At 36.4% G+C, this 17,665-nt stretch overlaps 1 protein-coding gene across 1 annotated transcript; it reads right to left on the bottom strand.

Moving 5' to 3' along the window:
• Nucleotides 1–4,680: 4,680 nt before the first annotated feature.
• LOC134796023 (uncharacterized) lies at nt 4,681–16,603 on the bottom strand. Its single transcript, XM_063767939.1, has 5 exons — nt 16,354–16,603; nt 12,560–12,785; nt 7,354–7,484; nt 6,095–6,253; nt 4,681–5,680 (listed from the first exon to the last, which is right to left on the bottom strand). Exons 1-5 carry the CDS (start codon nt 16,427–16,429, stop codon nt 5,493–5,495), a joined length of 780 nt encoding a protein of 259 aa, XP_063624009.1. The 5' UTR covers nt 16,430–16,603; the 3' UTR covers nt 4,681–5,492.
• Nucleotides 16,604–17,665: the final 1,062 nt, after the last annotated feature.

The following is a 17,665-nucleotide window of genomic DNA, read 5'->3' as shown; positions in this document are numbered from 1 at the left end:
GTCTTTAGTGAGTGGTTTGCTAATACAGAGGGCGTAAAACGTGTAATGTGCCATTTCCGATAAACTTTTTGAGCCCCACTTTTTGTTAAGTATATTGAAATTTCTTGTTCGTTGTCTGTTTCAATAAGTAGTTCATGAAAACATGATTATCTGGGGTAATAATACTTAAATTATTCTATGGTTACGATATGTTTAGGACTTTCAACTTGTTAGTCTAATTACAAACAGATGGAGATTCATATGACTTCAGTAATTTATCAAGTAAGTCTGCATCACTGACCTACATTACTCACAATCAGAGAGCTTCCAGTATGGCTTCCATGTAAATTACACTATCGAGAACTTTCTTCTTTGTACATATTGTACCTAGGTTTCTTAAAAAAATATATATCTGAATATATAAGAAATATCTCAATTCTGTTTTCTCATAAAATAAGGTAGAATTTAAATACACCAGGACCTTCATTCATTACAAATGTATGCATGTCTTGATGTATAAGGGGATAAAGGTTAGATACTCGTATCTAATACTATTATTACATAGGTATTACATACATATAAGGTCATTATGTATAAGGTAAAGGTTATTAGGTAATCCAAATACGAAAAAAAATTAGTAGAAATGTTACAATGCTAAGAATAGGGTCAACATACCTAGGGTACGATCATTAGGGCCGACTATTTTATCTTTAGAATATTATTTTAGGAGTCACAAAAACTTTGAAAAAGTAACCTTTTTTTCCTCTTAATTCGTCTTCGCCTGAGTTTCGCACCTCGTTCGGGCGTTAAAAACTGGTCGCTAAAAACGTCTGATGAGGGTTGTCATGGGGCGAGACTTTGTGAAGTAAACGGAAGTTAGCTTAAAACATACTTAGTTAAAAACAATAGAAATAATATCGATTTGTTAAGAAAATCGTAAGTAAAGATTCGTCTACACAGGCGGTTCCGAAATAGAAACACTGTCTATTAATGAATTAACTTACTGAATTTTGAAAAACGACCGCATTCGTAGTTAATTAAATTAGCATTGATTAAGGCTCTTCGTCCAGCCAGTTGGCGACTCCATTATGCGCGTTAAATATAGCGCGATCAATAGCAGGAGTCTGCATCCGTAATGGTGGTACGGTCGGCATCAAAGCGGGATGCCTGTGGGATATTTTTAAGTAGGTAATAAGCGTTCGAACAGTGTTACTTATTTTTCACGAATTAGCTGTGCTATATAATTTTGCACACGAATTGGATGAGATTTTTGTGTATTACATAGAAGTAGAGGGTTTATTACCAGATATTTAATAAGAGACATCAACTTTAACTTCTACTGCCACATCTACAAAATTGTGCCCACGGAATAAAAAAATATTCATAATTTCTAAATAAACGTTAATTACCGAAATTATAAATTAAAAATTAACGTGGAATCATATACATGGCATGGTGGACTGGACTGGACCAGATTGATTGGAGTGCAGTACGTACCAAACGGTGCGCACTGATTATCAGATTTAATTTGAGTTTGTTAAAAAATCGATTTCATATTACTCCGAACTCATTACTTCGGAGTAAAGCTACTCAGCGTCAAAGGCGTCAAACATTAATTTATAATAAAAAGGAAGGACGGATAGTTTAAGTACTCGTATTATTTAAAAGGATACAATGCTTACTTTTATGATCAGGCTGAAAAAATACCAATTACGAAATTGATGATTTTTCTGAAAATAAATCGCTTCGTTATTTATTTGCTACCTAAATCGAGTTGAATATTTCCTTTGTTGCTTCTAGTACGTTTTAAAATATTTTCAACGACTCCAATCAACAAGGGGTTGCTCGGAAAGCGAACATTAAGACATAGGTAGGCATTGCATTTTAAAACAAAGAAAAAACAACTTCAGGTAAGATCCTCAGACCAACCGCTCTGCCAATACAGTTAAAAGAGCGTTTCCAAATGCGACGAATATTTCCATATTTATGTTATGATTCATTGTTTCTATACCTTAGAAAGGCGTCTAGTATTTCTATTTTTAGAATCTCAAAGCTTAAAGGATGACTCACGCTAGACCGGAACGTGGCCGGGCCGGAGCTTCCGGAGTTTCGTTTTCTATGGAAAGCAACACGTGATCACCAATCAGCCGTCATAGAAAATGACATGTCGGACGCCCCGGACCGGGCACGGCCCGGTCTAGCGTGAGTCATCCCTAATTTACTATTAAACTTACAAAGCTAATCTTAGTTGACTGGAGTAAGCTACTTCGCGTGACTTTACGATGACAGGCAAACGAATTGCTTTTCAAATACTTTTCTGTCTGTTAATATTCGGAAAATAGTAATGATAGAAACGACTTTGGAAAAACTATATAAAAAAAAATACAAGATTGTCTTATTGTGTCTGGAGTAGAAGTACATAGGTAGGTATTATTTAACTGGCTGGGCTATTTTTGGGGCTCATTGCTCAAAGGTTCCAACAAGCTACCTACTTAGTTCATCTTTTAATTAAATATTTGAATTATTTTAAACGGTAATGTTCAAATTGTTCAATAAGTATCGATTAGTAAGTATCATAAGTTATGATTCATAACAATTACAGGACCAAAATAAACAGGAGTCAATCCTACTTTATTAAATACCGGTCTCGCCAGATTTAACATTTACCTATTTTTAATAGCGTTGTGGAAATCAGGGGGAGACTATAACGGGCTGATAAAAAAAGCGTTTTTATGCGAATTATTAGGTACACATTATGACAATATTACAAAACAAAGCATTCCATAAACAATCACTTTGCGAATAGCCAATTACCAGAACAACGAGCGAATCGGTCCGAATTCGACGCTGCGCGGGCGTCGTCGATTAGACGCGATTAGGCTTTCATAATCCTAGGCGCACCATGCCACCTCGTGGATAAATAATCAGAACTGGAAAGTGGAAACCTAACTATGTTACATTTGTAAAAAGGTAGGTAGTTTAATCTCACATGTGTATCTTTAATTTCGTATCCCTCCCGCTGGTATTACTTCAGAGCCTGCTGGGAATTCTGATAGTGATAGGAGTAGTTTTGTGTATTTTCTACCGAGTTTCTTTATTTACGACCAACTTGTAGACCGAAGCAGACGGCTAATTATGGTCGCATTTTTATCATATGTCACCATGCTTGTCACTTTTTAACAAGTATGAAACGAAAGTGACGCATCACATAACAAGGGATAAAAATGCGACCATGATATCCGTGCAGCAGGCATATTATGGAAAGCTTTATCCACGTGACAAAATATCCGTCACATTTTAACAGAGCGTGATTGAAAGTGACGGATATTGTTTTATCACGCTGTCACGTAGACAAGAACGTCTATCATATCCGTACTGGTCACACTTCCTATGTCCACTGACAAATCCACTGTGCCTTATTGCTCTACAGTAGCAAGAAGTTCGTTTCTTAGCAGCATGTATAAAGGAACATCAAGTGTTTTACTAACTGCTTTCTTTGCAATAATAACTTTACCGGTTACCCCTTGAATTAAGTAGGTATTTGTATTTAAAACGCCTGAACCCGCGTCACTGTGATAACCCCCTTAGGACCGACACGATGATTTTTGGTCGTACTAATATTGACAAACGAAAAGTACCTACTTATCAGTAGATACAGTACCTACAACCATCTGATGATGAAAAGGCTCCCTTCACAGCTGCTTGTTGGCTACAATAGTGCAGCAGTGAAGTGCAGTGAAAGCAAAGCGTGGGTGGACACGGATCATACCCGGTATGCAGTCGATGTAAACGAGGATATCTTCTAATTGTATCTTGTCGATATTGGCGTAGAAGAAACTACGATAAAATATAGGTACAAATCGTAATCAGGTGAGGAAATTTTGCACACAAGTGATCTATTTAAGACATGGAAAACTGACAACACTGAACTTTCTGGATAATTAATAATCCTTGATAAACTACCAGGCGCCATTATTGAAGAATAACAATGCACAACTGGATGACATTCCAGCTATGGTTAATGGTTATTGGCCATATGTCCAGAAACTTGAAAAAAAAAAACATTTATATTATCATTCGTTTTACTACACATTAGATTAAGATTACTTAGATAACTTTATAAGTACTATTCTGTGATGCCATGTTCGACCGCAATTAACTTTTGCACATAGCGTTCCAGTATTTTAACCTATAAACGAGTCGTTACATAACGCCAGTGACACGGCATTTGAGCATGATTACGGCTTGCGTGTACGAACGGGAAAATGCTGTGACACTATCTTGTACCATACGCACATACTGTGTTCTTCTCTTGAAACTCAACGTTCAGTGGCGCACCGTTGCATCTGCACTTCTGCACTTGTGCCGTTGCCTAATGTATTGTTGCTTGGGTACCACGCGTAAAAGTCCATCAACTTAACGGCGTCTTGACGGAGATTAGATCTAGACACTTGCCGAACGTCAAGCCTATGGAAAATATGTTTTGGTCTTATTTATCATTAAAGGCAAGTATACGAGTAAGTGTCAAAACTCTCAGATTAAATTTGAGCGGCTAAGGTGCCTACATATATCTTAACACGCCTTTATTGTCAAGGAGTTAGAGTGTATTCAAGTATGTAGTATAAGACAATGATTGTTATTATGTACCTAAGTAAGAAAGGCAAAGCGGGTAATTTTAATCAGAATAAAAAAGGTAACCTATAAAATATGTATTCAAAATGTAAGCAGGTACACCAATTTATTAACAATCGTATCAAAAAAGCATCGGCGGATTTGAAACCACTGCATTGTACCACAAAGTATAAAAACAATATAAAAATAAATTATATTAGCAAACTTAAATATCACACAAACACTTTAGAAACCTAGGTAAGACAAACATGTTAGGTTAGGTCATCGTTCAAGTAAAACATATTGAGCAAATTTCTTTATATCCCATGTACAAAAAGAATTGCTGTTTGCTGTTAAATTGTACCAAAATTACGAAAACACCTGATAAGCGATTAAAAGACAGGGGAATTTGACAGAAATTTATACCTACACGTAAGTATATCTTAGAAATAATATTTTTTCATGTGCATGTTTCTAGACAGTGCGAAATATTAACCATAAGTCAAACAGAGATTTCGCCGCAATTGATTGCAAGCATCAGCGAAAATAGTGTACAAGGAATATCAAAACCACAAGATTTTTAAATTCTTACTACCCCAAAGTATTACACGGAACCTTTTAACTTTTACTATACTTAAGCTCAGTGTTTACGAATACGAATATATACGCCAGTAGCGGTACCTATCATGGTCGTATTTTTATCACCTGTCATGCCATGCGTCACTTTCACACTTACATATTTGTGAGAAAGTGATCGGCATGGTGACAAATGATAAAGAGCCGACCATATTAGCCCTACAGATTTGTCAGCAAGCAGCCTCGTGGTATTTGCGGCCCCATATTTTGTACGGTTCTCTAATCGTGTAAATAGTAGGTATATATATGCTACGCTTTATATTACTTTATTTCTTTTCCTTCTCGAAGAATTCAGGCGTGATGGGTACGTGTGAGATCTGCTCGTAAGTGTAGGCGCTGAAGAAGCGCTGCGTCACATTCATGGCGTAGTCGATGGCGTACTCGAGGATCGGGGCGCCGAACTCCTGCGCCACCAGCTGCGAGTTCTGGTTCAGGACTTGCAGGATGTTTGCACCTGGAAGTAGGAGGGTCATACTATGAGTGCCATAAAAAAATTAAGGGTATACGGATTACTTACATGAATTATATTTGTAGTAGGTACCGAAAGGACTACTAGGTATGTACCTATATTAATTTTGACAAAAACATGTGTTTAAATATTACGTTATTCATAAAACTTTACAAACCTCAATTAGTTTATGTTTTATTCCTTTTTTACAGATACTTACCTACCTACATAAATCAAAATGACAGATTAAGACAAAAGATTTAATAGCTAATTCATGCTTGTAGCGCGTTTATGAATAACGCCATGGTCTTAGTTATTTGCTACATACCTTACTTGCTCACTGCTAAGCGAGTAGTCCCGCCGCATAAATGGGGTTTTACAAGCATTATAATAAGTATCAAATAATGGAGAATTACGTACTGATTTCAGCGCTTCCTCGGAATAAGTTAGTGAGGTTGAGTTTGAGGTCTGTGCCGTAGTCAGCTTTGTACTTGTACGAGTTGATCTTGTAATGCCCCTCGCCCGTAGTTTTGTCCATCACAACCTTTTCTAATACCTCCAGGCGGATACGCTGGTTCCCTGAATAAAAGTGAATAAGTAAAATTCATAACTTTCGCATACTAAAAGTATCAGTAGATCTAAAAAATAACGATTGTACAAAAAATTTCTTATAGGTAAATAAATAAATTCTTGTTTCTGTCATTGTGATCACAATCGCCATTTATGACTAGAATTAGTAGGTGAGTAATTAACTACGCTCATACATATTTTACATTACCTATATTAATCTTCACTTTATTCATTTCATACCTTATTTGTGCTAATTAGTGACCATATACCTGACACGACCAATTGTCAATGGAAATTAAAGTCGGACCAAGAAAAGTCTGCAGCGGATTTGATAGCCCACGCAGTGCAAGTGTTATTTTAAACGTCAAAGTTCTATGAAATTATGACATATGTATAACGCATTCACTGCCAGGGGGGTGGCCTAGGAACAAACTTATATGACGCTGAACGCACATGTGCGTTGGGGGCAGTGAATGTGTTAAATAACACTTGCACTGCGTCGGCTATCAAATCCGCTGCAGACTTTTCTTGGTCCGACTCTACCACCGATCATAACTAGGCAAACCATAGGTATATTTATAATATACTCTTTAGGTATTTTTTTTTTCCTGAAAAATTCAACTTTTTCCCCCAATCTAAAAAAATGCATTCATAGTTGGACAGTCACCTCATGCTTATAGAGTTCCATGGTTCCCGGCAAGTGATCACCCGATGGGAACTTAATATAGTCTAAGCGTAGCCGCGTAATTGTTACCTACAGATATCGAGTCACAGTAACAATGGTTCTCCTGCGTCAAGCAACAATGACAACGAAGATAGCCCACTTTCAAAGTAAGTATATTGACATTCTTTGAATATTCAGCTAAGAATAAGAGTTCACATCTATTATGGTTGACTAAAAAGAAGCAGAGACAGAGCACCTATCAGATTCTGATGCCACCCAAAAGTGTCCCCTGGTACTATTGGATGGCATCGTTATTGTTAAACAAAGAGCATTACCTAACTATACATAATCAGAAGGGTCTAGACTCAAGAGAACGGTAGTGAAAACTAGTGCTATATAAAATCGTGATCCTCAGCCTCAAGGATCGAGGAGAGAAAAAACTTACATATTTTGATCTTGGCGTTGCCGTCGGTGTCGAGGTTGAAGAGCAGGATCCTGCCCTGCAGACTGTAGTGGCCCTTGATGGTGAAGTTGCAGCGGATGTCGAAGATGAACTTGCGGGTCTCCCGGCGAGACCTGACAACAAAGTATAAGTCAGTTTCCATTATTTTTAGGCGTATCGTTAAAAAAAAATTGACTACTTATAATAGGTACAATTTGCTACTCGCAACAGACTTGTATGTATGATTAGGTGGGGCATGTAAAACCCAGGTATGGATTAACACATGACCGAGCGTTTGTTCACTTTTTCTATCAGACCAGCTTAACTCAGATATTTTAACGTACGAGAAGGCGCACTTGCAAACGGCTTGCAATTGAATTTATAAAATAGGAACACTGACTATCAGATTTTAAAGTTAAACTCTCGCCTGAAACACAAGGAATCCTAGTTCAAGCACACGTAAACCATTACTATTTTTAAGTCTTTGTTTTATATGAATGTAACCATGAAATACGAGTTTTTAAATAAATTATGTTAATATTTAAAGTACCTACCAACTGAGTTAAGCTACAGAACTAAGAAAAGGTCAAGTCGTAATAATGATTAGGCAGGCAATGCGTTTCGACATACCGACGATAACCTCTTCTACAATGAATAATGCATAGAGTTTTTCCGAGTTAATTACAAGATGCGTGAACACACATTACGTTGTTACTTATTAACTACAATGTAGTGGGAAATCCTCTGGAAATGATGTCACAATTGTTTGACGGACACATGGGTTTCTCGACGAACATTCAACTTATTCAAACACTATGCTTCTGCCCGCCACTTCTTTTGCGCGGAATGATCATAATGATTGAAAAAAAAAGGATAAAAATATATATGCTCTCTCCGGGGCACCAAATTATCTTCATAACAAATTTCATCTAAATCGGTTCTGCGGCTTATGCGACACATAAAAATAGGTACAGTAAAACAGTATGTAATGAATGAGACGTACAATCTGCATAGACTTCAATTAATTATAAAAGCCGGTGTCATAACTGCAATGCGTTTAACATAATTGAGGTTATCCAACGGAATGGCGAGGCAATTCAGGAAATTTCATACTATGCGAGTGTTTTAGACTATAGTTTTAGGACAACCGGTAAGAAGAAGGTACCTTAATATAGTAATCAGCAATAAATAATACGACTGGGATGTATAGAAATGCTGATTGCACAGATATTGTATTACAATAATAGGTTAATTGATTTACATTTCATCATCACATATTTTTGTGTCCTAAGTATACAGAGATCAAGGTCAAAAAGACTACTACGAGTCAAGGTACATAATACATAAAAAACTGTATGATCTCTTTTATGAGGCAATAACAGGCATAGGTACCAGCAAATATTGTCCATGTAAATATTGCATGGTCAATGTCAGCGCCTTTTTAGCAAGTGAAGTGTAGGTATTGTAGGTAAGGTAAACGTACTAGTGCTCGACATGCTAATGCCCAATAGATGACACCTTGCTGTCACCACTATTGACAATGACTTAAGTTTCAAGATGACATGTACTGGGACCACGTCGAGCACCAGTACGTTTACCTTAATGGGTTTGAAGGTGTGAGTATTCGTGGGTAATGGTTTTTATTTTGTGACAGGTAAATATTTAAATTATTTGTGTAGAGTCAAATAACCAACTCAGGGATAAATACTCGAAGCGGAATAGAGCTAGGTATGGATAAAGTTAGTTCTAATAACTGTTCTAAGGAAAATGTGCTTTGCCTCTGGAAAAAATCGTAAACCTTTCTGCGTCGGTGATATGGTTTTGCATTTTATAGGTTGCTAATCTTGACGCTATTATTTTGATTACCAGTTGACATTCCTTGACATAAAATGGCGCCATAACTGTACCTTCTATCTTTGCAAGTAATAAATGATAATTAACTAGATTGACTATATTTAAAACTACCGACTGCATAGACCGATGCTCTTGACCTATCGTGTCAGTTATTATGCATCATGTAATGCTAATGTCGTTAATCTCTTGGTCAAGTATAAATCGTTTAACGTGTTATTTCGAAATCATAGTACTTTACTTGAAATAAGCTTTGCTTTATAGCAACGAGATAAAAACTTAAATACCCAGTACGGCTACCACCAGTTTTGACATTGACATAACGCTCACGTTTAAGTAACTTACTTTCTATGCATCTCGCTCGTACTCGCATATGCGAGCAATAGTGGAAGCGAGATGTACAGAAAGTAAATTACGTAGACGTGAGCGTTATGTCAATGTTAAAACTGATGGTAGAGGCTCTGATAGCTATTTAATTACATACGTATAATTAGTTATAACAAATGACATTGGTAAGTAAGGTACCTACTTATTTAGGTGAAGAGAATCGTTCCCTATTGGTTTATCACAAAGCTTAGTTAGGTATCATATAGGTAGGTAAAACACTCGCCATGTCCATGATTGAATAAAGTCAAAGTCATATACTTGACAAATTACACAATATACAATAAGGTACGGTTTCATAATGAATATCCTCTCGATAACGTTTCCGTATTTACATATTTTCGAGGAGCTGCAGTATATTTCGGACCGCGTGGAAAGAATGAAGCTAAGTTTAGTTCAGGCGCTACCCTTTTTGTCTTCCGATATGAGTCCTAATAGTATGTATAATTCATTCTTTCACACTTTTATGGATCATTATAATGCGATATTCACCTCAAAATCGGTCGTAGTTAGTGGTGCATCAGTTTTTAGTGAGTGGGCTACTGCGGACTTACATCAAAGAAGACGTGAACTGTATGCCTTATATGAGGAACGGCGGTTTAATCAGAGTGATGAATTTAAAGAACATGTGAAGGAGTATTCGAAGAAGTTTAAAGTAGATTGTCATATAGCTAAGCGAAATTATCTAAGTCAAAAATTAAAAGTAGTTCCGACATTGTTAAAGCAACCTGGAAAGTTATAAATGTGGAGACTGGTCGCTCTAAACACACAATTAAAGAGCTCAAACTAAACATTGATAACAAAATTATAGATTCCAATTTAGAAGTAGCTACAGAATTTGAAAAAATTTTCACCGAGGTACCAGTATCCACAACTAAGGATTTAAATTCATCACCCTCATCTGCTGTTACATTATTAAAACATAACGCTCCAGAGTGTTGTGGAGACCTTCATTTTGAACATGTTTGTACCTCAGATGTAATAAAGGCGTTTAAATCAATTAATGTCAAAAAAACTAATGACCTCTGGGGAGTCTCTGTCCATGCTGTCAAATCCTTAGTAGAAATTGTAGCGCCTGACTTGGTAGTTATATTTAACAACAGTGTTGATTGCGGCGAGTTTCCTGATCTAATGAAACATAGTAAAGTAATTCCTTTATTTAAATCTGGTAGCAGCTCTGACCCCACTAACTTTAGACCGATATCTGTGCTACCAACATTTAGCAAGATTTTTGAAAAATTAGTTCTTTCTCAATTAGTACGACATTTTAACGTTAATAATTTGATGCATAATAAGCAGTTTGGTTTTACACGGGGTCGCTCAACAACCGATGCCGGTGTTGAGCTAATTAAGCATATTTTCGATGCCTGGGAGGAGTCACGAGATGCTTTAGGTGTCTTCTGTGATTTATCTAAGGCCTTCGACTGTGTTTGTCATGAAACATTAATCAGGAAACTTCATTATTACGGAGTTAGAGGATCGGCACTGAATTTACTTAAGTCCTACTTAAATGGTAGAATACAAAGGGTCGATGTGAATGGACAGCGATCACCTGGGGCATTGGTCTCTATGGGTGTACCACAGGGGTCAATATTGGGGCCTTTCCTGTTCCTTATCTACATAAATGACTTGCCATTCCTTGTTAAGACCCACCATGATATACATAGTATTGTTTGCAGACGACACCTCACTTATTTCCAAAGTCAAACGACAGCAACAAGCTTACAATGATGTAAACAATGCCATTTCAAAAGTAGTAAATTGGTTCAATGTTAATAATTTATTGTTAAATGAAAAAAAGACTAAATGTATTAAGTTTGTCACTAGTAGTAACGTAAGGCATGTGCAAACAAGTGTCATTGTGAAGGATGAGGAATTGGAATTAGTTGATAGTACAGTTTTTTTTGGTATAACTTTAGATTCTAAACTCCAGTGGGGTCCCCATATTGCTACTCTTTCGAATAGACTGAGCTCTGCAGCTTTTGCAGTGAGCAAAATCCGTCAGTTAACTGACGTGAAAACAGCTCGATTAGTATATTTTAGTTACTTCCATAGCATTATGGCATATGGTATTTTACTGTGGGGCGGTGCTTCAGAGATAAATACCATTTTTGTTCTGCAGAAGCGGGCTATTCGAGCAATATACAAAATGAACCATAGAGACTCACTTAGAGATAAATTTAAGGAAATTGACATAATGACAGTGCACTGTCAATACATTTATGAGAATATTCTGTATGTACATAAAAATATTGTAAATTTTAGGAAAAATTGTGAAATCATAATATTAATACTAGAAATAAACATAAGCTCGCAGTGCCCTTCACTCGGCTCCATAAAATTAAAAAATCATTCATGGGTAATTGTGTAAGATTTTATAATAAACTTCCAAACCATATTACTGAATTATCTATTAATAAATTTAAGAATTATGTAAAGCGTAAACTTATTTCTAAAGCTTATTATACCACACAAGACTACATGAATGATATTACAACGTGGGATTAATTGTTATTCGAAATGATTATTTATTTATTAGGTATATTTGATTGATGAGGAAATGGATATTCCGATGTAATACTATCTACTTCTTTTGTTACTTATGCTTTTTTTTTTGACATTTAGATTTTATTCTAGAAATTCTAGACTAGTATTTTTTTATACAATCTTTTTAATGTTTGACGATCCTTTTGTGAAATTCTTAGTGTTAAATTTGATATGTATAATAATCCAATTTTATTATGGAATAATATTAACATCAATAAATTGCTCTGATAATTAGATTAAGATTAATTACGATTCATAAGAGCTTGTTGCTAGGCCTACATGAATAAAGTATATTTTTGATTTTTTGATTTTTAATTTTTTTATAAAAACATTATGTAGTTTATTTACCTACATGGATTGCACGTCACGGAGTTTGCATCGCGCATCGTGTATTTTAATAAGTAGTTAGGTAGTATCGAATACTCACGAAACTTTAAGCGGCACGCACGTACTGAGCCCGATCAGCCTGCCATTATGGAAGGTCATCTTGACGTTCCCGGGCAGATTCATGCTGATGTTCTTGTCCAGGTACAGCGGGTCCAGCGACGGGATATTCGCCTCCGGGATGCCCTTCACCAGCCCGGGGATGGCATCCAGTGTGGCCTGGGTGAAGCATTCGTCTGATAGTTCCGAGCAGGGATGGATGAAGTCCGCTGGAATTTTAAGACAAAATTATTCCTTGTGGTAGGACAGATTTATATGCTTTTCACTAATGTGTAGCTTTTATTGACTTTCTTTTTTTCTCTATCTCTTTCTCTATATCGGCGACTTTATGATTCAATAATGTAGTCATTCCTTAAGTACTGGATAATCGATATTTGGAGAATAATTTGACTCTATCGTCTTCTATCCTCCGCATCTTTTCCTAGGTAGGTATGCCTTTCTACTTGTACGTATTCCTAGGTACTTAAATGTATGAAAATATGTATTAAGCAAGAAGATTAAGAAGAATCCTTCGTTTGATCTCTGTACATCTAATAGGATCAATAGGAACCCGGCAGCAGGCTCGATACCCACCTACGATTTAACTATTTTAACATTACGAATTACTATTAATGAAGAAGATAATTAGGGCAAAGCATGCAGTTTTTATATTTAAGTGTCTACGTACATCAGTTTGGCGTTTGGTGATTTACACCAAGCAGGGATCACGTTTGTAACCAAGGTAAATACTTGACGCAACCGTGGCCGCGGCCGCGTTAGTAGGTAAATGAGCCCTAAGTTCTGTCGCAAAATGCAAACGTATGCGCATGCCTAACACCTGGTTAATTCACGAAACGATCCTGCGCAGCGCTGACGCGCTAGCTACTTTGATGTCAGAATACTCGTATAGATGTTATATAGAACCAAGGCGCTTGTTCGCTGGATATATGCGACGCCGACAGGCAAATGTAGCTCTATGAAAACTATGTTTGTACCTACAGCAGTTTAATTCGTAGAGCGAAAGGGAGGGCGTAATTATGACAAATAATTTGTGTTCAAAACTTGCTATCGCTCTGCTACAGAGTTCGGTCTGGTTAGAGGCAGTTTTGCTTCTATATGATCCTAGATACGGAAATGGGTAACTATAACTACATCATGGCTATACACCCCTAACATAATAATGTCATATTAATTACTTGATACAGCTTTAAGGGTCAAACAGATCACTGTGTTATGTCTTTCCTGTAGACATACACAAGAGTTAAGGGCTATAAAGGAAAATTTTCTTATTTAACCCTTATCCACGTAAAAAGGTCCTCATTTTATTTAGACAACTATGATAAAATCATTACTTACATGCCCACAAGCTGTTAACTATTGCCCACAGGAGAGAAAACTAGTGTGTTATCGCGAACAGTACATTTTTCTCTCCTGTGGGCAATAGTTAACAGCTTGTGGGCATGTAAGCAATGATTTTATCATAGTTCTCTAAATAAAAGGAGGACCTTTTCACGTGGATAAGGGTTAAATAAGAAAATTAACCTTTATAGCCCTTAACTCTTGTGTATGTCTACAGGAAAGACATAACACAGTGATCTGTTTGACCCTTAAAAATAACTTTTCTTTTGTATTCTAAAACAAAGTGATACAGAAACAGATAGGTAATAACACGAATTAATCCGAACCCGAAGGGCATCTTAAGCGCATACTACATGAGTGCACGGCGTGAGAGGAAGTCCGTTGTTGCATCGATTGCAAACAATCTGAACGGAATTTGTTCCGGTTTTCACCGTGACCTCAGCTTTATATCCTCGATAGTTTAATGCGTTTATAATTTATACGAGGGAAACCAAGGTGACCTAAACTATTGCATATAGGTACAAGTCCTAGTTGCCTAGTCTTAGGGCTGATTTAGATGACGCGCGAACTCACATGCGATTTTAGTTACATTGCGGACAATGAGTTACGTCCAATTCATCTGATCGGATCAAAACCCGCGCGATGTAATGAAACTCGCATCGTCTAAATGAGCCCTTACGCGTTTGATTTAGTGTCCACTTTAGTGCTCCTTCAATCATGGCATATACCCTAAATTAAAGCTCAACTGGTAAATATTTCAATGACATTCTGTTTTTATTCTAGAAAACAAAAGCTTCAGTAACAAAAACCGCGTGAACATTGGTCCAGTGAGAAGATCCTGCAGATTGATTGCGAACAAAACGATATTAGCGCGGCGATTCCGTGGACCGATTACTTAGGCAGATGTAGACATCTAATAACGAAAATTATATCTACTGATAGTTTTATTAATTGGGATAGGTATTTTTTTTTACCCAGATTATCGCATATTATCTACCTAACTATTAGAACATAACTTGTCATTATATAGCAATTTTGTCCAGAGCTTGCGTACACGTACGTCAGCAGAATAAAAAACAATAATTAAAACAATCTACTGAACATTTTGGTAAAATGTATATTTAAACACCCGTAGATAAATGAGCCCTAAGAAAACAAAGTTTTAACTTTTTTTAATTCATTTATTTCTGCTCATACATATCTTAGCTCTCTTTGGTTTCGCACCATTCCTACCTATGAAAAAAAAAACCGTTCAAGTGCGAGTCGGACTCGCGTTCCAAGGGTTCCGTACATTACCCAATTTTTAACAATGTATTTTTTATGTGGAACGTGAATGAAATGTCTTTAAAAAACCCGTAGGTAGATCCGACCCATCAAAAACTAAGTAATTAAGTCCGACTCAAGCTTGACTGCACATTTCTAGTAGGTTTTCCTGTCATCAATAGGTAAAGAACTATTTTGTGTATCTTTTTTCAAAATGTTAGACCAAGTAGCTTCGGAGATAAACGGGAGGAATGGTCGGACAGACGGACAGACAGACGCACGCTTGATCTTATAAGGCAGCGTTTTTCAAACTTTTTCATGACGCGACCCCCTTAGTCCTACGAACATTACGTTTCGTTTTTTCCTTTTGAGGTACGGAACCCTAAAAACATAGGTTTTTTCATTGTATTCCGTTTTTTTTGTATTCTTAATCAATTTTAATCAAAAGCTGACTGTTCAACCTAGAGGCTAGAAACTAGGTCTTGTTGAGTTTCGTCCAAAGTTTGAGCCCCTCTAGTTTGGAAGTCCCATGCCTTACCACTAGGCGGTAGCTTTAATGCATTCGAAACGCTGATTTTAAACAATAATTTATAAAATCCAGGAATAATAAAGGGGTAGGGTATCATTATAACGGTGGAGAGATAAGTGGTGAGAACAGATAAAATGAATACCGTAAAATGGGGTGAGTAGGGATTGCGTGGAGAGTTGGGTTATGAATGAGGAGAGAAGGGATGCCAGGGGGGTGAGATGGTTTTTAAAGGCTACTGTTACCTAAATAATGTATTCGTATTACAAATGGATAGTGATATTCATAAGAAAAAAAAATCGATCCAACAATGTTCCAAAATCACCTTTGTATGAAATCCCATCTCACCCCAACTACGAGGTACTACGGGGTGAGGAGGGATTTTGTGTTTATCGGTAAAGGTATGAAATGGAACTACCCAAAATCATAAATAAACTAAAATACAAACGTTCGGAACATTTATTATATATACCATTCAGTTTACATATGTAAAAATTAAATGTTATCGAGGTTTGAATATCAGTTTTCTCCCACTCACCCCATTTTACGGTACATTACCAGTTTTGGGTAACCTTCAATTATTTATTATCATCAATATCAATATCATTAATATTTCCCAGTTTCCATCAAAATATACTGTAGGTACTCACGTAACGGTATCAACTGCAAACTGCACTGAAGGCACACAAACACGTATACCACCAACACTGGCCACCCGCTCCTCATTTTAAACCCCTAAAACGCCTTAAAAAATAAAAGAAATACAAATAAATTTTCAAATTTAGAACGCGAACGTTCGAAATTTGATTTGTATTCTCTATTAGCTATGGTGCGTGTTTTTCTCGTTTGACGCGGACGCCGAATGGCTCCTTAGAGAAACCGCGCGCAACTGGTGTTTAAAACTTTGGAGTTGTAATTAAATGCCTCAAGGACTTAAGACTAGGTTTCTTGTTCGCGATTACATTAATAAGTATGTTAAGTAACTGGTACCCTAACTAAGTAATAATGAATTTTCAGTTATTAATACTTGCCGCGCGATACTCATGTTTTTAACATTCATCGTCGGCTTGACCTAAGTATACCAACATGTTTATAATTTCAGAAGTATTATACTGGCACTGCAAGACTTACATCGTCATTGTGAACTTCCGTTCTCAAAATCACGTAAACATTTTCAGTACGAATAATAATATGGTGTTTGTAATTTAAAAGGGTGTTGATGATATTTTTAAGTAAAAAAGTCGCACATGCATCTTTAATGGCAATTTGAATAGCGTGCATTTTGAAGGCTCAAAAATGTATGCTTTACACGTCTCTTAACAGATTGCATCTGTCATACATGCGTCTAATAAATCATACGAACGAAATCCCAGCCTAAGGCTGTGGGAACAGTCGTGCAAAGCGTTTAGAGTGCAGCTCTCGTGTTGAAACTGCTGTGTCGCAAGCCTAGCCTGAGACGAGCCTTATCCTAGCCTCGCTTAGGCTTAGCCTTAAAAATCTGGTAAAGCATTTGTAGTAGCGCATTAATAACACATACTTAAGTTATGTGTGTACGAAGGATTGATCATAAATAATTTAATTAACTACATAACTTCGTTTTATAAATTTACTAACTACCACTAGTAGTCAATTGATTTATAGTTTAACTACACTGCTCTATTTATTTCAAATTATTTTATTAAAATATTTTATACAATACATATTAGGTATTTAATTATAATCCAACATACACATACATGGATCCAACTGCTTGCACACTTATGTAGGGACTGAACCACGAGTCATTAAAAGTTATAAAAGTGATTACAGTATAGGGCTATAGTTTTTTCTATTCCTACAAAGTTTGAGCTTTATTCACATTATAGGTCATTATTTTGGTTTGGTTCGCTACTTTTACGAATGTTTTTAAAATCATTTCTTGACTTATTTACCATTGCCTCACCTTCACGTCCTTCGAGAGGG

The sequence above is a fragment of the Cydia splendana genome, chromosome 1 (assembly GCF_910591565.1).
Source record: "Cydia splendana chromosome 1, ilCydSple1.2, whole genome shotgun sequence".
In the NCBI taxonomy this organism is placed as follows: domain Eukaryota; kingdom Metazoa; phylum Arthropoda; class Insecta; order Lepidoptera; family Tortricidae; genus Cydia; species Cydia splendana.
Note: the sequence above shows the minus strand (reverse complement) of the source record. Positions and strands in the feature narration are given on the sequence as shown.

What these genes read in the sequence shown, in the direction of transcription:
- LOC134796023 (XM_063767939.1), bottom strand. Translation starts at nt 16,429, where the DNA reads ATGAGGAGCGGGTGGCCAGTGTTGGTGGTATACGTGTTTGTGTGCCTT. An exon ending in TTTGCAGTTGATACCGTTAC is followed by an intron (nt 12,786 to 16,353) that starts GTGAGTACCTAC and finishes TTAAAATTCCAG; the next exon opens with CGGACTTCATCCATCCCTGC. An exon ending in CCGAGGAAGCGCTGAAATCA is followed by an intron (nt 5,681 to 6,094) that starts GTACGTAATTCT and finishes TCCTACTTCCAG; the next exon opens with GTGCAAACATCCTGCAAGTC.